The sequence below is a fragment of the Medicago sativa genome, chromosome 7 (assembly GCF_051527215.1).
Source record: "Medicago sativa cultivar Bolivia chromosome 7, Bolivia_mono, whole genome shotgun sequence".
NCBI classification, from domain to species: Eukaryota; Viridiplantae; Streptophyta; class Magnoliopsida; order Fabales; family Fabaceae; genus Medicago; species Medicago sativa.
The window spans coordinates 79,899,057-79,922,043 of record NC_140755.1 but is presented as its reverse complement, the minus strand read 5'-3'; the positions used below and the strand labels follow the sequence as shown (position 1 = coordinate 79,922,043).

Genomic DNA, 22,987 nt, shown 5'->3' with positions numbered 1-22,987 from the left:
AGTTGTGAAAGAACACAAATTATTGATCACATGGGAATTAATAGTACCGAGAATTCAATGTTAAAAAATACTGTGAAGAGCCAAGAGTGCAGGGGTTTGATGTGGCCATACATATGCACACACATTATAGTCTAGTTTCGAGCACTGGGGCGGTAGTAACTGACATGGAAGCTCTCATCCCGATCGAGTGGAGATTAAGTCCAGTTTCGATTAAATGTTGCTAAATCAAATTAGTAACAATTGTAAAGTGTTACTAACTCCAGTCTCTATTGTTTGTACCGGGTGGAGATTAAGTCAAACAAATTTATAACATGTTATAACTGAGTATGCCCTATACAGTGAAATCACAAACAAATTTGATCTTTTTACATGAAAAAATGATTGTTGAACCTTAACATCAAAAACTTATTTATCATTTAATAAATTTGAAAACTTAGAATACTACACCTTCTTTCTACTTTGCTATCTTTTGTTCCTATTCACATGGTCTAAAAAAACTGTTCAAATAAAAGAGAGAATAGTACAATTACTACTCTTATCATATACACACCTTCACCATAAACACAAAATGTTTTTCTTTTTTGTTACAAAAGTGAAAGATATAGAAAAGGGTCATTTAATGTGGGGTCAAATTTTTTTTTCTTTCACAAATTTGTTATGACATTTTGGGATGGAGCAAGTAGTACGATAAATTATTATAGGAAGCTCATTATTATATTGAGTTAGTGGAGATGTCCTAGTCTGACCATGTGAAGTTGCTTTCCCACCAAAGGTGATTTTCCTATTGCAAGCATCTTAGATACTTGATCCATGGTTGGTCGAGAACGTGGATTTTGATTCAAGCAAGCAAATGCCAACCTTGCAATCAAGATAACCTCCTCATCAATTGGTTTCATAACATGTTGAGGTCTTTGATCTAAAACATCTATCAACAACATATCATTAGCCGTTGGTCTTGTAGATGGTGACAAAAATAATGAAATGAGATCTCCAGGATGCTTTCCCATTATGATTTCCAAAGCAAGTACTCCAAAACTGTATACATCACATTTCTCATTCACTTCCATTGTTTGTGCCAACTCTGCAAACAAACAAATGTACTTATAATTTATATTTTGCTCAACCCAATCTGAGTTTCAGTATCATCATATGAAAGGATTTAATTTGTATACAGCTACAGTGTATAATTTTGTTACACTTTCATACAACTAAATCACTTAAAAATATCTTAAAAATATCATCTACTTGGAGTAATTTGATTGGATGCACGAGTAAACAAGTTTTACACCATTAGCGCATGGAAAATTAATCTCTATATGAAAATTGATATTATAATTTAAATTTCAATATGAGAGGAGAAGTGGATCTAACCTGGAGCTGCATACCCAAAAGTGCCTACAAATTGGGTCCAACTAAGTAAACCAGGCTTTATAAACTTAGCCGTTCCGAAGTCGGAGACATGAGCTTCATAGTCAAGATTAAGAAGAACATTCTTGCTCGATATATCGCGATGAATTATAGGAGGTGAGCAATCATGATGCAAGTAGGACAAAGCATTGGCCACACCTTTAACAACATTCACCCTCTTTTCCCAATCAAATGCAACGGCTTGTGTGTCATTGTTTAGTATTTGATCTAAGCTTCCACCTTCCAAGAACTTGTAAACCAAAAATGAAAATTTAGAATGTGAGCAAAATCCATGAAGCTTTATGATGTTCCTGTGTTTGATGCCTGTCAATGTTTCAATCTCACTCATAAAAGACTTTGAACTGAAATAGGACATTTCTTCATCTGTTACTAAATGAAGCTTCTTCACAGCAACAACCAAATCTGAAGACAACTGTGCTTTGTAAACATTTCCTTGACTTCCTACTCCAATGAGATACCTGTCATCAAAATTCTCAGTAGCTTCAATGATATTTTCAAACATCATTTTTCCATCATAACTCCAAATTGAAAATAGCACTCCCGTTTGTGTTTGTTCTTCAGTTTGGTTTTCTTCATTTGGTTTTTTTCTTTGACACAAAATATACATTGAAATTCCAACAGCACACAATATTAATACTAGCGCTCCTAAAGCAATGAATACCGATCGAAGGACACTTTTGCTCTTTCTATGATGGTTTGTTGCACAAGGATCCAAACCTCTGATATTTCCACACAAGTCTTTGTTATTTTTTAATGATTCAAATGAAGCATTAAGAAAAGCCGGAATTTTAGGGAGTGGACCTTCTAAGTGGTTGTCTGATATATTAACAAAAACCAAACTTCTTTTAAAATTTTGAGGAATGGTTCCTGAAAGCATATTATGTGAGAGATCCAACATTGACAACTGCACCAACCTTCCGAGGCCTGTTGGTATTTCTCCATTCAAGAAATTGCCACCAAGATCAAGTGACTCCAAAGCTGAACCAAACTCAGAGGGAATACGTCCTTCAATTTTGTTTCTGCTCAAATTCAATTTTCTTAACCTTTGTAGCTTTGCAACTTCTTCCGGTATCATGCCACTCAACTCGTTTCCTCCAAGATCCAACTCATCAAGTCTTGGCAGCAATCCAATTTCTCTGGGGATGCTGTCTGTGAAATGATTGTCACTCATCTTGAGTTGAACTAATGATGTCATGTTTCCTAATTCCTTTGGAAGTTTCCCAGTAAATTGATTTGAAGAAAGATGAAGTCTACCTAGCTTGGTTAAACCAATAAGTTCTAATGGTATAACCCCAGAAACATTATTGCTGGATATCTGGAAAGTATCAAGATTAAGACACTTTCCCCAGTTTGGTGAAATGTGTCCATGAAATTTATTATCACTGACATCAAAGTATCGCAAATTTGGATGCACACCAAAATCTTGTGATATATCACCTTCTATTTGATTACCCTGAAGTGTGATTCTTTCAATGCTAGGACAGTTTTTCAAACTTGTCGGTACTGGACCAGTAAAACGGTTGTTTTCAGCATTCAAGAACCTTAATGATCCACCAGCGCATATTTGAGATGGCAAATGGCCAACAAAATTATTTCCGTGCACATTGAAGGACACCCAATTGGTAATGTTATAAAGTCCATCTGGAATTCTACCATGAAGTTTATTGGAAGCAACGTCAAAGTCATTGAGCTGCTTCAAATTTCCAATTGTAGTAGGAATAGTTCCAGATAGATTGTTTTGTTGGACACTAAGGGCTATCAAGTTTGTCAAATTTCCTATAGAGGCAGGAATTGATCCAGAAAGACGATTAATTCGCAAAATCAAATAATTGAGGTTTTTCAAGTTTCCAATAGTGGAAGGAATGGAACCAGAAAGGAGATTGATATCAAGTGAAAGGAAATTCACATTAACCAGGTTTTCTATAGAAGCAGGGATTGAGCCAGAAAGACTCATGTTATAAAGGTAGATCAAACTCAAGCTAGACATGTTCCACAAGGATTGTGGAATTGGTCCAGAAACCTTGGTATTATTAGCAAAGCTAAGTTCACTTAATTTGCTCATGTTCCCTATGGTTTCAGGAATAACACCAGAAAGAAGGTTGTTTGCCAAATCAATATAATTAAGGTTTGTCAATAAACCAATTTCTTTTGGAATTGAACCAATTAGGTTACAATCTGGAATTGCTAGAAACTCTAATTTGTTCAATTTTCCAATCTCAGGAGGCATGGGGCTACCATAAAAATTGCTGCCTGTTAAATCTAGATATGATAGGTTGGTTAAATTTCCTATGGAACTACGAATTACTCCACTTAATGTACACAAATAACAATCAAGCTCTTTTAAACTCCTCAATGTGTACATTTCTTGAGGGATGGAACCAATAATAGGATTTTCTGAAAAATTCAATGTATTTATTCTTGACAAGTTACTTATTTGTGGGGGAATGGTTTCATAAAAGGAGTTGTTACTGATATCTATGATGAGGAGGTTGGGAAATGAAGAGAAGTTGAGAGAGTGAAGTGTACCTTTTAATCCTAAATTTGCAAGATCTATGGTAGAAATTAAATTGGATTTGTCACACTTAATTCCTTGCCATTTGGATTTGCATGGATTTGTGGTATTTTTCCAAGTTGGCAAGAGAGCTTGGCTTTGTTTGTCAAAGCTATCTTTCCATTTCAACAGAGCTAATTTTGCTTCACTATCTTCAGCAACAGAGAGTGTTGGAAGAACACACAGAATCATGATGATGAACATTGGTAGTACCATTTTTCAAGTAGCTGGATTTATTTTTATGCAATATTGGTTTGCAAATTATTCACGGATCTGTATCTATAGGTTTGAGTTTTAAAAAATAAAAAGTAACCACGTGGGTATTATTTGTGAATAATTTAAAATAGTGGGTATGTGTGAATATGCGATTACATTTTATAAAAAGAAAAATGTTTATGTGATTAAACTTGATGGTCAAATTAAGTCTGCCTCAAGGGTAGTGTAGTACTGAATAATTCAATAATTTATTGGACATGAGCTTAATGCCACGTTCGTTAGTGGTTATGTTATTCAATTGTCACTATATTCTTTTTTTTTTTTATTCAATGTGTCTCTAGATGTGAATATGGGGACTAACGGAGATTTATTTATAATTTGATTTTTTGTCTTTATGGTAAATAAGTATTAGAGAATAATATTACTCAAATAAATGTATTAGAGAATAATAGTGATGATAACGATGATATTAAGTGTGCGTTTCATCAGCTAAAAAATAAAATATGGGACAAGACAACTACTATTATAACAGTGTTTCATTGTAAAACTGTTCTACTATTTGATGGAACCTTTGCATGCTATTAACATGGTTTACTATAGAGAAATGATATTTTGACAATCACTTTTTGACAACTTTTGGACAACTTTCTCTCTCATACTCACATGATGTTATTCTCTCTCTTCTTTTTTCTCTCTCCATTGTTTTTGACCAATAAGAAGTGAGAAAAACAAGGTTGTCAACAAAGTTGTCATCAAATGGATGTCAAAATATCATTACTCTTTACTATATGGTTATTCACGTAGAGATTAACAATCACACAGTTACACCTCAGATGTCCAGATGAGTCCAATACTCTCGCCACTGATTTTAAGAAACCACATGTTTGTGGTAAGAGCAATGATATTCTAACAACCAAAAATCAACAACTTTTGTGACAACCACCAATTTTCAAAGGAAAAGTAAATAGTGACACGGAAACCAAAGCAATAGAAAGAGAAAGTAAAAAGATAATGTGAGTATGAGAGATAAAGTTGTCACATAGGTTGTCACAAAATGATTGTTAGAATATCATTTCTCTTGTGGTAAAGGTTATTTTTGTGGATTTTCTGGCAAACCTTCTAACCGATCGTGCACACATTAATTGTTTGTGGCAGCACAAGTCACAATCGTTGGAGATTGATATTTTTCTAATTTAATAATTACTTTTGTGTTGTTTCTCTTTTTATAAGAGAGAGAAACTTATGGTTTGACTCTATATATTTGTAATATATGTTTCAATTTAGGGAGCTTATACGGTGCAATAAGAAAAGTGACTTTTTTAAAAAAGTTAATATTAATCTTAATGTTTTATTCATTTTTAAATTGTTGATTACTGATTAATGATCAATAGTAATTCATCTAGTAATACTTGCAACATCTTGGACTTACAGGTACTATTTTATCGTTGGAATCTTTAACATGCAAATAGAGTTGATGATATTATGTGATAGTCTTAAGTACACGTTGTGGGGTGTTACGCTTAAAACAAGGTAGGATAAAATTAGATTAAGTGTAGTCTTGTTAATCTGATGAATTGTTGATACTATGAGGACTGAACTTTTGATGCCATTGTACAAATAGTGGGGTGTTACTCACTACATTTTTGATGTTATAGTGTTAACTTCACTAAAAAAGTCATTTTCATGACTTCACCATAGAATTTTCCTTCAATTTAATGTATCAAAGTATCTTAACTTTTTTACTTTCTTCTGATTTTTTTCTTTCTTCTCAACCATTTTCAACTTTAGGTCCTTTTTTCTACAATAATGTTGACCGCATATTACTCCCTCCATCCCATATTATATTACATGTTTGACAATATGCATTTTTGACCTTACATACTTTGACCATATTTTTCTACTAATATACAAAGATAAATAATATTATATAAGATGTTGGATTCGTCTCGATCAATATTTTCAAAATATTAAATTTTCATAATTTTTTTAAATTAATAATTAAAGATATTAAAGATAAAAAAATATGTATTGGTATGTGTATCAGAGTCAACCAGATCATCTAATATGGAACGGAGGGAGTAAAAAAAACATGGGTTTCCTCCAAATTATGGACGATCCAATTCCACTATGAATGCCTCTAGTAGCTGTGGATGTGAGACACGTTATGTTATTGGAAACTGTGTGCATTATGGCCTATATTAACACACCGCTTGAGCACATGCAAGGATCCCATCAATTTTATTCTCTCAAGGAGAGCTTAGGTTTTTATTGTTCTTGTACTTTGCTTGCTTCTTTATCAACAAAGCAAGTATTTTCTTAGATTATTTTCTACTTGATGTTTATATTATCTTGTCTTTTGATTGATTTTTACTTATCAAGTAGTTTAGTGGTTGGAGTTTACACATTTTAAATGTGGAGAAGTGAGGTCTTCAGGATTCGAACCTCAGCCCCTGCATATACCATGCATTTGTTCCTACCAATTGAGTAAAGCTTACGAGGACTCTTCGATTGATTGTCTACCAATTGACAAACCGTAAGGTGAAGATTACCATCGGACCTATAAGATAAAACAAGGGATTTGAACCATGAAAATAGTCTAGTCACTATGTTGGGAAATTAAGCTTAACAAGTTTTGTAAACGATTCTGTTGAAAATATGATGTCTCATTGGTTCAAAAACACTTATGCATCTTTGAAAGGGGATATGTCACATAGTTTATCTCATCTTTAAAACTCTAATTTTAATACAATACTTAACATATTACCTTTTTCGGTCTCTATTATAATAGAAAGTTTAACTTTTAGATTCATTCAAATAAAATGATTAATGGTGGTTTGACGGTCCAAAACAATTTTGTACATAATTTATGTGACAAATTTAAATGTTTTGATTGGTTGAGTGTTCAAAATTGTTTTGCAGTGTCAACCCAACACCGTTAAACTCTTTTTAATATACATTAAATACATCATTTATTGAATGAATTAAAAAATTAATTTTCTATTGTTAGAGAGGTTAGAGTAATAGTTGTAGTAACGTTTATGACACTACACCTTCAAATAAAAAACATACGATACGATGCTGAAGGAGAGAAACACAATGAGGTTCCGAGACCAGTCAAGAATATCGTGCCAGATATAGAAAATTCCAAAGTTAAATTAGTTTCTTGCCCATTCATCAACGAACCACTACTTTTGTTTGTTTCTCATTCAATTTGAAAAAATAATGATTTGTTTGAAAATATGTTTGCCACGTGATTATAAAATTGTTTTTTTTACCGGTTTAATATTTTATTTTCATATATAGACATTTCAACTATAATAACAAAATATCGGTCAAAAGTCCTCGTAAGCTTAACTCAGCTGGTAAGGATATTGTATTTTATATGCAAGGTTCGGGGTTCAAATCCTGACCACCACAAAATAAAGAAGAAAACCAGTCAAAAAAACAACAATAGTAATCTATACTTCTATACTATCTATTCTCTATACTATATAATAGTAATCTATACTTCTATACTATCTATTCTCTATACTATATAACATATTTTGCCTATTTTGCAGTGACATTTTCTCTTTTCAAAATTACCCTCAATTTTCAATACAAATTGTACATATAACGAATATATAAGAATAAATTCAAATATTAAAATAAAAGTGTAACAAACACAATATGAATGTGTGTGTGTCTATATATATATATATATATATATATATATATATATATATATATATATATATATATATATATATATATGAACCACCAAAACCTTTCTAAAGACTTAATGATCTCTAGGAGATCCAGTCCCATGTTGTCATCACTTCGCCTTGTCCCAAGACTCGTGCTTGGGGGGCTGTGAACCGTCATAATATTCCTAAAGGCTTAGAAGCCCTCCAGAAAGGCTCTAAGACTTCCAGAAGGGCTCAGGCGCCCTCAATAAGGGCTCTTGAGACCTTGGCGCTCTCGCCTTGAGGCACCGCCCTTCTAAGCTTCTAGAAACCTCTAGAAACCACCTAAAATACACAAATACCCTTGTTGCTTGGGAACCAAGCAACCGAAACCCAAGCCCATAGCAGGCTATAAATACTACTCTTGAGAGCATTCTCAAGGCATCTAATCATCAGTCTAAACCCTAGAATCCTAGTATTCCTTACTGCACTTTTTTGCAAGTACAGATGGCGCCGTCTGTGGGAAGAGGTAAAACTAGCCTTCGACCACGTTTCTGAATCGCGAATCGTGATTTGGAAACCCTAAACCTATCGATCCTAAATCAGAGCCTCCTACTATGATCCAGCCGCAAAAACTCTAAATCGCCCATCCTTCGCCTTTGCTGATCACAAAGTGGGTTCCTCTGCCGTCGCGGCTTCACCACGCCTCTTTTTTAATTTATCATGTCGATCAGGTTTAATCTTTCTATTATTCATTCAAAGTTTATTGCTCCTTTTTATGGTGTAAAATCTCGTCGTTCATTTGTACGATATACTTCCATCAAGTTATTTTAAATACGAAAAATCTTGGTCGGCCTTGTTTTGGTTGACCATGATCTCAATTTAATAAAACGATAAACTTAATCGCTATATTTGCAGTCGGTTTTGTGTCAATTTGGATTTAATTTGGTTTCATATTAATTACCTGATCTCGTATTTCTTCCTTTTTGTTTGTTACGTAAATTGATCGATTAGAAAGTCGGTTCCTATATTTTATTTGTTTAAAAAAGTGACGATATTTTCTTAAAACGATACTGAAGAGCTTTCAGAGAAACGTGTTTCTATATTTTATTCTTTTACTGTATACAAGCTCATGATATGTGGTACTGGCCTTTGACATATCCAGCCCAAGATGTTATAACCGAAAGAGTCAATCAAGTTATATTTATGCACCATATGCTATAACAATTATCTTAAAGATACATGTGGAATTGGAAAGCTAAAGTAGCGTAAATGAATTTCCTGAAACACACAGTAGCAACTTTATATTGATCCTTATACACGCCATCACAATGAATTGAATTATTAGCGCTGGTGTACAAATATGCTTGTGCTGTGCTTGTTTGTCAAACGTCTCTGCAGGTTATAAAGCGAGAATTGCACAAATCCAACGCCCGGCGAAAGAATTCTGCCCGGTAACGATTCGAAGTGATAGCAGTCCAAGAGAGACCGCCCATGAGTGGGTTGCGAAGTCGCTTTCGTGCGCGACAACGCCTCGAGCACATCAGAACTTAATGCCGACGAAGGACATTGTGTTCGACGGTAACCACAGAGACCACCTACACAACTGAGAACAGGTTTTATTTTTCCTTTTGTCTACTATGAAGTTGTACTTTGGTAAATTGTCTACTTCGCCAATTCATATGCTGCGAATTATATGCCTAACCTTGCGAGTCTTCAGAATAATAATTCACAGTCCAGATTTTCACAATTAATTTTCGTAGGTAATATTTTCGTGATTTAGCTAATAGTAACCTTCTTTGATTCAATACCTCATACTCATATCGTTGAACATTATTATCACAATTGAAGCATAAGACAAGTCTTCCTGCGGCACTACAATACTCCCAAATGTCGCAATCAACACATGACGAAGGAATTATTTGTTAGTTGTTATTAAACGCGGATTAACTAAATCAGAATAATAATTATATTAAGAAGTAGTATATTCTTATCAACCCATCAAATTGTTCAGTTAGTTTCGAATGAATAGGTGAAGGAAAAGAATAGATTATATGGAAATTGAATGGGCGAGCTAGTCGTTTTTGATCGGCGAAGGGGACGAGTAGAAAACAACATAACTAAGCGGAAGAATTAGTCTCAATCTTTTAAGATAAGGAAGAGGAGTAGTAAAGTTGTAGCTGTATTTATTATAAAACAAATTATATCATTAGGAAAATTATTTAACTACTCTAGGTGCCCAATAGCACAAGTGAAGGGTAGTATTGTTAAAAGATCACATGAGAGGGATTCTGGCAAGGAAAGCTTGGTATTTAAGTGGTCCAAGTGACCCACCTCTCTTTCCTGGGAACCCCTTTCATGTACCATTTACTTTGCGAACTGAACTTACTGTATAATAGATTAACAACATAAGAACCACGTAGGAGAATAAAATTGAGTAGAAAACTTAGTTCCAACTTCATAGGAGGAAATAAAGACATAAAAATAGTGGACCAAAAATAAAGGGAAGGGCGAGATAGATCCAGATTAATAGGAAGAAGAAAAGGAGTATAAAATAAAAGAACGAAATAGGTGAGCTAGTAAGGAAGTAGCGGGAAAACTTAGTTTCCAATCTAATAAAAGAGAGAAAAGGTTTAAGAGCACAAGATAATCAAATAAGAAGATTAGCAGTAGAATGAAAAATGTCGGAAGGGGAGTAGAAAATTTGGGCGAATTAATAAGAGAAGACAAGGAGTAATTAGTTCTCATTAAATAGGATGATGGAGACGCCTTTATTTTAGAAGTTCGAAAGTAACTTTATATTTAAGATTAACGATGATGTAATCGCCAATACGCATATCCTGTTATCATCATAAATTTTTGTATATAAGTCGTATTTGTGATGTTAAAGAGTTTGACAATTGATTTGAAAGTGGCTAACATGACTTGTTCAAGTATGTGTGTAACATCTTTGTAAAAGGAATTCAACATAACAAGGTCGGGCGAGGACGTCGACGAAAGCGGCAGGTTGGATGAACGGTTGGCTTGGTGAAGTAGCACTCATCCACATCAACATCAGTTTATAAATTGCAATAAAATTGGTTGGTGAATTAGCTCCAGCGGTGCGATAACATGGCGAGTTCTACAAAAACAGCTCCCTTGAAGCCATCTCGTATTAGGTACTATTGTTCCATTAAATTTCGTTGAGCACTACCTTTGCCAAGGTACTTCCTCTCTTTCTCTATCTTCATCGGTGATTTAAGGCCAAGATAGCACTTATTCAATTAGTTTCAAATTAACCATGTTCCCACTGTTACTAATTTTGGAGGCACGGTTCTACTTCTGCTACATGATAAAGGAAGCTTAGTTGTATTAAATTCGGTATTTCTATTAAAAGGTTTAAGAAGAGACTTTTTGTTGAAGAAAAGACATAGAAAATAATGGAGTGAGCGAGTTAGTTCGGATTTAATGGGAGAATGATAAGTTAATAGGCGAGGTATTCAATTAGAAGAGTGGAGAGGAAAAGGAAGAGTACAAAGCGTAGGCGAGCTAAATAAGAGCTAAATAAAAGAAGACAAAGAACAGTTAGTTCCCATTAAATATAATTGCAAATGATTAAAACTCTTTTATTTATTTATTTACTTTGGAAGTTCGGAAATAACGTTATATTTCAGATGAATAAAGTTTGGAAGGAAGACAAGCCCGCCAAGGGCGAGGTTAAACAAAACAAGAAGAACTCACCAAACAAGGCGCCATGATTAAAAATGCAAGGAAGCAATCGTCCCACCATTAAGAACATAAAGATGAAACACGAAGTTATTCTAACCTTTCTCAACCTTTGAGATTTGTTTTGCAGGTTTTTAACGAGGCGCCCTTTCCTTTTTTCATATATATGACTCTCTCCGCATTTTTTCTTCTATTATGCAAACAGAATTCACTTACCAATGGCACGAAGATAAAGGATCCACGAGCCCCACAACGCCAACCTTGATAAAGGCTCTGGCTGGGTCGACACAACAACTCGCCTAACCTTCCATCAGAGTTGGAAGTGTAAAATAAAAGTCTTCCCTCAGAGTGGGAAGCAAAAGTCCTCCTTCAGAGTAGGAGGCGCCTTCCATCAGAGTTGGAAGTGTAAAATAAAAAGTCTTCCCTCAGAGTGGGAAGCAAAAGTCCTCCTTCAGAGTAGGAGGCGCCTTCCATCAGAGTTGGAAGTGTAAAAAAAAAAGTCTTCCCTCAGAGTGGGAAGCAAAAGTCCTCCTTCAGAGTAGGAGGCGCCTTCCATCAGAGTTGGAAGTGTAAAATAAAAAGTCTTCCCTCAGAGTGGGAAGCAAATGTCTTCCCTCAGAGTGGGAAGCGCCTTCCATCAGAGTTGGAAGTGTAAACTAATAAATTGGACAGCCCGCCATCAGGGTTTCTCTTGAAAACAAAAAATAAACGCCGAAAGAATAAACGCCAGGCGTCTCGACATGATCGCCGAAGTGCTTATGTCAACATTTTAGGACGCCGAAAGGTACCAGTTGATTGATAAAGATTTAATCGGATGTACAAAAGAGACGTAGTTGCTGAAACGCTCACTTTTAAAGAAACGACTCCCGCATCCCATCAACAATCAACCAAAAGCACCAACATGCAGAATGAAATCAAAGCAACGTATAAAATCATAAAATTACTTAACATTCGTGGAAAATCAAGCCACAGAAGAAAGGGATACCGCATCAAACATAGCTTGAATAAATATTCAAAGTCACAAACACCAAACAAATGAAGATCAACCGACAAAAGTCGCCAGGACATCACGCCAAATGTTGAGAATCTGAGCTCACACAGTCACCGGAGCATACAAGAAAATAAGCACGACAAAATTCAAATTGTTGCAAATCGCCGAAGCATCAAAAGTAATAAAATCGTTTATGTAAATCTCCAAAAACGAATTCAGCAAACAAAACCGACGCAAATTTAATGAGGAATCGCTATAAAAAAGTAAACTCGTCACAACGATACAAACCACTTCGCCTTGTTCCAAGACTCGTGCTTGGGGGGCTGTGACTGATCAACCTATAAAAACAATTCGAATAGATACTCCATGGAGGTCTATAAAGAAAACGTAAAATCACCCTAGGGGGTTTCTCCAAGTTCGGACGACAACGCCCAAAGGAAAAAGCATTAAGAAATTCAAACACTTCGCCTTGTCCCAAGACTCGTGCTTGGGGGGCTGTGAACCACCAAAACCTTTCTAAAGACTTAATGATCTCTAGGAGATCCAGTCCCATGTTGTCATCACTTCGCCTTGTCCCAAGACTCGTGCTTGGGGGGCTGTGAACCGTCATAATATTCCTAAAGGCTTAGAAGCCCTCCAGAAAGGCTCTAAGACCTCCAGAAGGGCTCAGGCGCCCTCAATAAGGGCTCTTGAGACCTTGGCGCTCTCGCCTTGAGGCACCGCCCTTCTAAGCTTCTAGAAACCTCTAGAAACCACCTAAAATACACAAATACCCCTGTTGCTTGGGAACTGTCATACCCCAATTTTTGACCCAAGATATTACAGACACGTGTCCTCGAACCCTGATCAGTCTTAGACTTTTCAGCGAAAAATTCGGCAGAGAGGTATTTTAAAATACCTCATATTTTGGTTCCGAGTCGGGCCCTCTTCTCTCAATTTTTATTATTAACTTTTAGTTTTTATATATATATTTTTTGTAGTTGTTTAATTTTAAATTTTAGGTTAATTACTTTTTTTTATTTATTATTATTATTATTATTATTATTATTATTATTATTATTATTATTATTATTATATCAAAAATCCAATTAAGTCCAAAATCTGTCCAAAAATATCCAAGTCCAGCACCAAGCAAGCTGTCGTGTTCCTTCAATCCCACACAAAGGCAGTTTTTGTCACTGCCTTCACAGACACAATGTCTCCATATCCCTCTATAAATAACAAGCACCTGCAACCAACAAAGGGGAGAATTTTCCAAGCCAATTTCGATCTAGAAACACAACAACCTGTAAGGCATTTTTATTTTTCACAGCACAATAATTTCCATCCCATTTTATCGATCCAAACAGTCATCAAACACACAATTTCTACACAAAAATTCATCACAAAACCTGCAAAAAAATATAACACACAAGAGGAGTTAAAAATCACCAAACAGCCAACCAAACAGCAATTTTCGCACAAACAGCCAACCAAACAGCAATTTTCGCACAAACAGCCAACCAAACAGAAGGTTTTCTCTCACAGACAGCAAACCAAACAGAAGGTTTTCTCTCACAGACAGCAACCAAACAGAAGGTATTCTCTCACAGACAGCAACCAAACAGAAGGTTTTCTCTCACAAACAGCAAACCAAACAGAAGGTTTTCTCTCCTAAATAGCAAACCAAACAGAAGGTTTCACACAACAGCAACTTATTTCCAAATCCAAAACAAAATTCCACAAAAGGTAGTATTTTCTAACCTAGATCTAGAGGTTTAGGGTTAGTATTTGGAGATTTTAGGTTAAGAAGTGGGTAAAGGAGAAGAAAAGAGGAAGAAAAACCAAAAAAAAAATAAGAAAAGGGAGGTGACTCTAGCGGCGGCGCCGCCACCTACGGTGGTCGGCCACCGCGCCGGAGGCCACCTCCGGTGACCGGAAAAGAAAGAAGAAGATAGAGAGAAGGGAAAAAAAACGTGAAAGAAGGGAAAGAAGAGAGAGAAAGAATGGGTTGAAATGATTTTTGGGGTTGAAATATTTATTTATACTAGCCATTAACCTGACCCATTAACCCATGGATCTGCTCCATAACCGACCCAACTATCAACCCATATACCCTAGCCCATTACTATATTTTGCTAAGCCCAGCGTGTGTTTTTCTTTTCTTTGTTGTTCTCTACAATTTTACTTCCTGCACCCCCCATATCACTTCATACACCCCCTGCATCTAACATTATTTTTCATGCATTTTAATTTTCTCATGCATTTTATATTTTATTTCTCATGCATTTTTATTTTATTTTTGCATTACATTCTATCATCTACTATTATCATATACATATTTAAATTTTGTCATTAAATACACACCTCAATCCAGAGTGCTCTGGTCCATTTTAGTTCTCATGCATTTTTATTTTATTTTCGCATTACATTCTATTATCTACTATTATTATATGCATATTTAAATTTTGTCATTAACTACACACTTCAATCCAGAATGCTCTGGTCCTAATTAACTGTTAATAATATATTTTTGTTTAAATTTAATTATTCTCCAGAACGATCTGGTCCTTGTTTAATTAAATTAATCCAGAGTGCTCTGGTCCTAAATCAACTGTTAATATTATGCTTATGCTTATATAGTCGTTCTCCAGAGTATTCTGGTCCGGGTTAAAATAACCTTATATTTCAGTTTAACATTATTTTTCTCATTCTGTTTATATAATTTGCATATCATATTCAAAATAACAAAAAAGCATTCAAATATATCAAAAAATCACAAAAATATTTTCATAAACAAACCTTGATCTTAAATCAAGTAATCGTTCATTTTATTTATTTTCTTAATCAAATCATCAATCAATTTAATTCTACTTTGAGTCTATTTTCTTTCAAATATCAAAAATACAAACAAATTCCAATTTGCCTCTTGGCTTTCCATTTTAAAACCTTTTTCAAAAACTATTAAAAAACACAAAACAAATCAAACGTCAATTTCTACCCCGAACTACGAGGTTTTGATCCCTCACGGGTACGTAGGCAAGGGACACGCGTCCTTCCAAATCAATAAAAATGTAGATAAATTAGGTCTCTATTTTCTTTCATCATTGCAAATTCCATTTTTTAAGCAAGCAAGTTTATAGCACAAAAGTTAAATAAAATCAAGAGGTTCTCGTAGAGTACTACGAATATTTAGGGTGCTTAACACCTTCCCTAAATATAACCAACCCCCGAACTACGAGGTTTTGATCCCTCACGGGTACGTAGGCAAGGGACACGCGTCCTTCCAAATCAATAAAAATGTAGATAAATTAGGTCTCTATTTTCTTTCATCATTGCAAATTCCATTTTTTAAGCAAGCAAGTTTATAGCACAAAAGTTAAATAAAATCAAGAGGTTCTCGTAGAGTACTACGAATATTTAGGGTGCTTAACACCTTCCCTAAATATAACCAACCCCCGAACCCTTAATCCCTAAAAATGTGGTATTTGAACCTTTTTCCACTTTCTTTTTGAAAAGAATTAAATGTTCAGTCGTGAAACCAATTTAGTGAGTCAGAAGCTAATGAAATGGCTTGATCTCCGAAAAATGGCGCGACAGAAATGGCGACTTCACTGGGGATGTTTGTCTTAAGTGGGTTAAGCCTAACTTGGCTTTGTTTAAAATTTTGTGCTTTAAACTTGCTTAAAAAAAACAAAAAATAAAAAATGGAAATATCTGTATGTATGTTCTCCCTTCTTCTTCCTTCTTTCTTCTAACGTAAGAGGTGAGATAAGTCCTACACCCGGACTTGAGAGAAATTTAAGATAGGACGGTGGTATAATCATAGTGCCTTGCCAAGAGTGAATTTTGGTTTGTGACACATGTGATAACCCCACTCAACTGAGGGATCTTGGAAGTATACTATGTTGGCATGAGTATTCGTGTTTGGCATGTTATTTTCAAGTGACTGTCGAAAGTTGAGGACCTTTAGTTACCTTTAACCCCTCTTGGCCTTTTAGGACGTGGTGCGGTGGCTAATCATGAGTAATCTTGGTTTAGTTGACACGCGATACCACACTCAGACGAGACTTTCTTACGAACATTATAGGAACGGAAGTATTTCCGTAACCTGATAGTGTTCGGAAGTGGTTGATAACTCTGGGAACTTGGTAGAACCCGTGATACAGATACAATTGAAAACCGTAGTCCTTACCAATGGCGTTCTTACCCTTGACTCCATCATTATGGGTCTAACCTCACTGTGTTTTCACCATTTGTGTAGCATAATCATGCATACATGCATACATGCATAAAAACTTTTCTCATCAAAACATCGAAGGACTTAGATAAGTTTTTGTGAACATCAGAAATATTCCACATTGAAAGGAAAATAGAACTGATTGCAATATCTTTACAAATTTTCAAGAGAAATCACGTTCATCTGCGATGTTTACAATTCATCTTGACAAATCCTTCGATGAAAAAAAAAAAAGAAAGGGTACATTTTTTTCATAAAGCATTTCATACATCATGTGCATTCATAGTTTCTGGTATGTGTCTCACGTCTTGTCTCTGTCTACCAAAGGTCAATCCGTCAGTAAAGTGGTCCGATGTCTTCATCCAAGTTCGGCTCGCATATGCAAACACTCGTGCAAGCACATCAACTTGATCAGCTGAAGCAGGAAGTCCATGAACTTCGCGGAGAGGTAACAACACTTCGGGTTGAAATAGGGAAGTTAACTAGTCTAGTATCTTCATTGATGGCTACAATGGAACCACCGTTTGTCAAGCAAAGGCTTCAGCCACCATATCAACCAATGTGTATGCAACAGCCTCGACAACGGGCTCTGCATCAGCGCACTCCTCCGAGTCCGGCCCCTCAGTCGGTTACTTCTCAGAATCAGGCTCAGGGAGTATCGCAATTTAACCCAATTCCTATCAAGTATGCGACTTTGCTTCCTATCTTGCTTAAGAAGAGACTTGTTCAAACCAGGCTACCGCCTCGTGTGCCAAACCCCTTACCATCATGGTATCGCGTTGACCACACATGTATTTTCCATCAGGGGGCGCCGGGTCATGACACGGAACAGTGCTATGCTTTGAGGGATGAAGTGCAGAAGTTAATCAAAGATGAATCATGGTCCTTTGAGGACCCAGATATAAAAGTACTACTTCAACCACATCATCTGGCTCCTCACTCTATTGCCGCTGTTAGGCCCACCATGGATGCTGTTCAAAATCCGGGTCATCAGCCCCAGTTTCAACGACATCAACAACAGCCTCGGCAACAGGCTCAGAAAGCTCCGCAATATGACCCGATCCCTATGAAGTACGCCAATTTGCTTCCGTATTTGCTTGAGAGGAACCTTGTTCGGACAAGGCCACTTCCTCTAAAACCAAAGAAATTGCCAGCTCGATGGAGACCTGACCTCTGTTGTGCCTTTCATCAAGGGGGATTAGGTCACGACACTGAGCAGTGCTATCCTTTGAAGGAAGAAGTCCGAAGGTTGATTGAAGACGATCTCATACCTTTTGAAGAGTTTGAATTGGAATGTGCAAGTTAATCCGCTATCGGATCTTGGAACCTGATGTTGATGCATTAGCTGCAATTGGGTTTTTGTTGATGTTTATTTCTACTACTCATTTGTTCAAATAATATGTTTGTTTGTTGCTTTATGTTTTTTCAAAACAAAAAAAAAAATCCTCCCGTCCCACCCGAAACGGAAGTGAACTTGTTTAGGGCTTTCTGCTTTATGTATTTTCATCATTAATAAAAAGTCGCTTCGATCCCGACTTTGTTTTATTTTTGTGCTTTTCTGGAAAAAATGGTAATACAAAAAAACCAAAAAAATATTTTCCTTTAATCATCTCCACATATCTGCATAATCATAATGTTTATATCAATAATCAAATCATGCATTATTAAACCCGTTGAACACTTAAACCCTGTACTCTCTCTCGACTTTGAGTTCCTTATATCCAAGACTGAAGAGGAGGATGATGAAGAAATTTCCAATGAGATTTCTCGCATACTGGGGCATTTTGGTCGTCGAAGCCGCAATTATCAAGAAAGATTTGTCCAGGAGAGAACATTCATGTACAAAGACTGACACAATTTGCCTCACATGGGTATTGTACTTCAGTACACACTTCAACAGGGGCAATCCCCCTCTATCCCTCAATATACAACGTAAAGGCAGTGCTTCTCGTGGAAGTCAAAGTCCCGTCAACAGAAGTTCCAGTGATATAAAAGTGTTGCCACTGTATGTCTTGGACAGTTATGTCAAAAGGATAAAGCAAGTATGCGACAAATAAAGTTCGTCCCCGCGAATGTCAAAAAGTGACTTTGTGCTCAAAAGTGTTTTACCCAATTCCGGGGGCAAATGGATGCCAAATTACAATCCATGGTAGCAAACTTGTATGTCCAGATGCAGTCAAGAAATACTTTGTCAAAAAATGAAAGCTCGATGAGCCACAAACATGATAAAGCGACTCAGGCAAAAATGAGTGTCTCGGTGGATTGAAAACCTGAAAGGGCGGTCCAGGCAAAAATTAGAGACATAAACAAAAATGATTATCCTGATAGATTGAAAACCTAAAAAGGCGATCTATGCAAAAATTAAGGATCAAATGACAAAGTAACTACATCCAATCGATAACAATCCGCTTGGGGCATGCCTGCTATCAAAGAACATCCAATTCGAAGCTTGGGGCATTTCAGTCGTAAAAAGTCCTCCAATTTATGGCAAGGTAACTGCATCAAATCAGACATGGTTCATCTGCGGCATTTTCAACTGTCAAAAGGATCTCCGCTATGAAGCATCTGCAAATCAATGACTCGGAACAGTGGAATTCAAAGTTGTCAGGGAGTATAACGGTTATTGTGTTCAACGTACCTTTCCCTTTATAATTACCATTTTCCAAATTTTTTAAAATCTGTGGAGCCACGCCTTTGGCATGCTACCACTCCATTACATTAATTTGAGCCTATGCCTATTTATTTGAAATTCTCGTTTATTTGGTGTGCAAAAGTTTTCTTCTATTTTTTGATATGAATACTTAAAGCAAAAAAATTTTTTAAACTTTTTCATGTCTTTTGGAATGCATAAGCAACTTGTACGGTTTCTTTGAACTTATGAGTAGAGGAAACATACATCAACATCCATCTCAAGGACATTTAAACTCTGCAAGTCTGACCAAATGTTGGATGATGCCTCTGTCAAAAAAAAAAAGAAAAAAAAAGAATCAAAAAAAGAGAGAGCTCGCTGAGTCGAAAACCTGAAAAGGCGACTTAGGCAAAAATGAGCATCCCGGTGGATTGAAAACCTGAAAGGGCGATCCAGGCAAAAATTAGGGATTTTCAAAGCAAAAAGCATGACTGCTGAAGCATGCCAATGAAGGAACAATCTGCGCTGGTCTACAAATGACAACTTCTTCCAGACTTCTCGTCAGCAATGGGCTTTATCCCCAAAAGGCATCAGTTGCTACTTTGTGCCAGATTTTACACCGTCAACGGCTCTATTTGCTCACAATAGTATCATCTTCAAGGAAGTTTGCCGAGTGTTTGTACTGCGTCGTCAGTCCACCTCCCATCTTACTTGTCTTGTCTCGTTTCACCAAGTCACCTGTCATATACAGTTCATACATGCATACATTCCTACATTCATAACAATCATATATTCATACATTAATATTTTCACATTTCATTTATTCATGCATACATAACACGTATACAACATCATTCATACATAACTACATCTGTCACCTAGAATCTCATTTCGGTCGTGTCTCCTCAGTCCGGTCTTTACTTATAATGGTGTCAAGCCGCAAGTTTCTATAAATGAACATCTTGCATTTACCTTCTTGTCATCAAAAGTGTCATCCCCAGTGTGTCTAGTCCAGAGATGTCACTCGTTATGAGCCCGTTGGATTCCGGCGAACTCTTACCAAGCCGGGTGGATTCTCGTAAATTCCAGCAGCCACACCAAAAAAAAAAAAAAAAAAAAGAGAAAAAAAAAAGAAAAAATACATTTCATAGCAGAGATTATTATTCTAACCGCGATTTCTACGAGAACAAATCTCCATAGTCCAAGCCAGGATCAGTAACGGTAAACCAAGCAATACCGCTATTGCGACTTCAATCTCTCTTAGAAACGCCATTTCTTCATCTATTTCTTCATAATGGAAGATGTCGATGAGTAGAAGAACGAATGCAAGGAGAGTGATGACAATAAGAAGGAATATAGTCATTTTAAGAAAGAATGAGGATGGAGGTTGTGAAAAAATAAGAGATGAATGTGAAGTATTTATAGAAGGATGGAGGAATGTAGCCGTTAGGGGGAAAGAAAAAGGGGTTACTTTTCACTATTCATGACCGTTAAAAGGGGGAATATAACCGTTTATTTAGACGCTGGAAGGCTCGAACGGTACACACAGATAAATCACCTCATGGTAATGAACAAAGATTAACACTTCACATATCAATCACGTCAAGCTGTCAGTTCACCAACGGACGCTTGGGTTTACCTTTTTATCTTGTTTCAAAACACCAAGTCCACCAACGGACCGATCAGGTTTACTTTCATCATGTTTCAAACGGCCAGTTCCAACTAATGAACAGTTTGGAATCACAATTCAATTTCAATAGTGTCATCCCCAATAGGACTGATTCAAAGAGCGTCACCAATCAAATTTGTTTCAAGTGGCAGGTCCCACCAAATATTCATCTTTACCAATGTCTATCCAAATCTCCCCAGTAATTGTTCAAACCTTATCTCAAGTGTCTTTTGTTAAACACACACGTCTTTACTAATTCAAAAGTAATAGACGGTTTCATTTCTCATTATGTTCGTCTTTTCCATTTCAAAGGTAATAAACACGTCTTTACTACTTCAAAAGTAATAGATAGTTTCTCTCCTGCATTGTGGGTCTTCACCTAATTCAAAGTCACAGACATTGTCCTTTACTAATTCAAAAGTAATTGACAAATCTACTTCTTGCACGTCTTTATTTTTTTCAAAAGTAACAGACATTGTCCTTTACTAATTCAAAAGTAATTGACAAATCTACTTCTTGCACGTCTTTACTAATTCAAAAGTAACAGACATTGTCCTTTACTAATTCAAAAGTAATTGACAAATCTACTTCTTGCACGTCTTTACTAATTCAAAAGTAACAGACATTGTCCTTTACTAATTCAAAAGTAATTGACAAATCTACTTCTTGCACGTCTTTACTAATTCAAAAGTAACAGACATTGTCCTTTACTAATTCAAAAGTAATTGACAAATCTACTTCTTGCACGTCTTTACTAATTCAAAAGTAACAGACATTGTCCTTTACTAATTCAAAAGTAATTGACAAATCTACTTCTTGCACGTCTTTACTAATTCAAAAGTAACAGACATCGTCCTTTACTAATTCAAAAGTAATTGACAAGTTTACTTCTTGCACGTCTTTACTAATTCAAAAGTAATTGACAAATTCTACCATGTCCATTTTTACCAGTTCAAAGGTAACATACTTCGTCTTTACTACATCAAAAGTAATAGACGGTTTCTTTCCTCGTAATGTTCATTATTACCACTTCAAAGGTAATTGGCATTCTCTCCTCCCCAACAATCATTATCCGTTTGTCCCTCAGTCGGCATATGTTCATCTTTGTTGCATTCATAATTGCATCGCATACATACATACCATGATATTCATAAGCATTGCATTCATAACATCTTAGGTCAAAATTGGTTCACTTTCGGTATTTAAGTCTCTTCGGCCCGTCAAATCAAATATTTCATCTTCAAATCGCCGGACGAAGAAAACTTAAATAGGGGCATCTGTCATACCCCAATTTTTGACCCAAGATATTACAGACACGTGTCCTCGAACCCTGATCAGTCTTAGACTTTTCAGCGAAAAATTCGGCAGAGAGGTATTTTAAAATACCTCATATTTTGGTTCCGAGTCGGGCCCTCTTCTCTCAATTTTTATTATTAACTTTTAGTTTTTATATATATATTTTTTGTAGTTGTTTAATTTTAAATTTTAGGTTAATTACTTTTTTTTATTTATTATTATTATTATTATTATTATTATTATTATTATTATTATTATTATTATATCAAAAATCCAATTAAGTCCAAAATCTGTCCAAAAATATCCAAGTCCAGCACCAAGCAAGCTGTCGTGTTCCTTCAATCCCACACAAAGGCAGTTTTTGTCACTGCCTTCACAGACACAATGTCTCCATATCCCTCTATAAATAACAAGCACCTGCAACCAACAAAGGGGAGAATTTTCCAAGCCAATTTCGATCTAGAAACACAACAACCTGTAAGGCATTTTTATTTTTCACAGCACAATAATTTCCATCCCATTTTATCGATCCTAACAGTCATCAAACACACAATTTCTACACAAAAATTCATCACAAAACCTGCAAAAAAATATAACACACAAGAGGAGTTAAAAATC

General features: G+C 35.8%; 2 protein-coding genes and 1 long non-coding RNA gene across 3 annotated transcripts; 2 read left to right on the top strand and 1 right to left on the bottom strand.

The window, feature by feature from the left end:
* Positions 1–391: 391 nt before the first annotated feature.
* On the bottom strand, positions 392–4,314 carry LOC146909005 (uncharacterized). Its single transcript, XM_085729767.1, has 2 exons — positions 1,372–4,314; positions 392–1,081 (listed from the first exon to the last, which is right to left on the bottom strand). The coding sequence occupies exons 1-2, from the start codon at positions 4,193–4,195 to the stop codon at positions 723–725; spliced, it is 3,183 nt and encodes a 1,060-aa protein (XP_085585893.1). The 5' UTR covers positions 4,196–4,314; the 3' UTR covers positions 392–722.
* Positions 4,315–13,985: 9,671 nt separating this feature from the next.
* LOC146909004 (uncharacterized) lies at positions 13,986–15,846 on the top strand. The gene is made up of 2 exons (XR_015018834.1): positions 13,986–14,199; positions 14,233–15,846. It is a non-coding gene; the product is annotated as an uncharacterized LOC146909004 (long non-coding RNA).
* Positions 15,847–16,281: 435 nt separating this feature from the next.
* Positions 16,282–18,319, top strand: LOC146909003 (uncharacterized). The gene has a single exon (XM_085727426.1). The coding sequence runs from the start codon at positions 17,128–17,130 to the stop codon at positions 18,079–18,081; it is 954 nt and encodes a 317-aa protein (XP_085583552.1). The 5' UTR covers positions 16,282–17,127; the 3' UTR covers positions 18,082–18,319.
* The last annotated feature ends 4,668 nt before the right edge of the window (positions 18,320–22,987 follow it).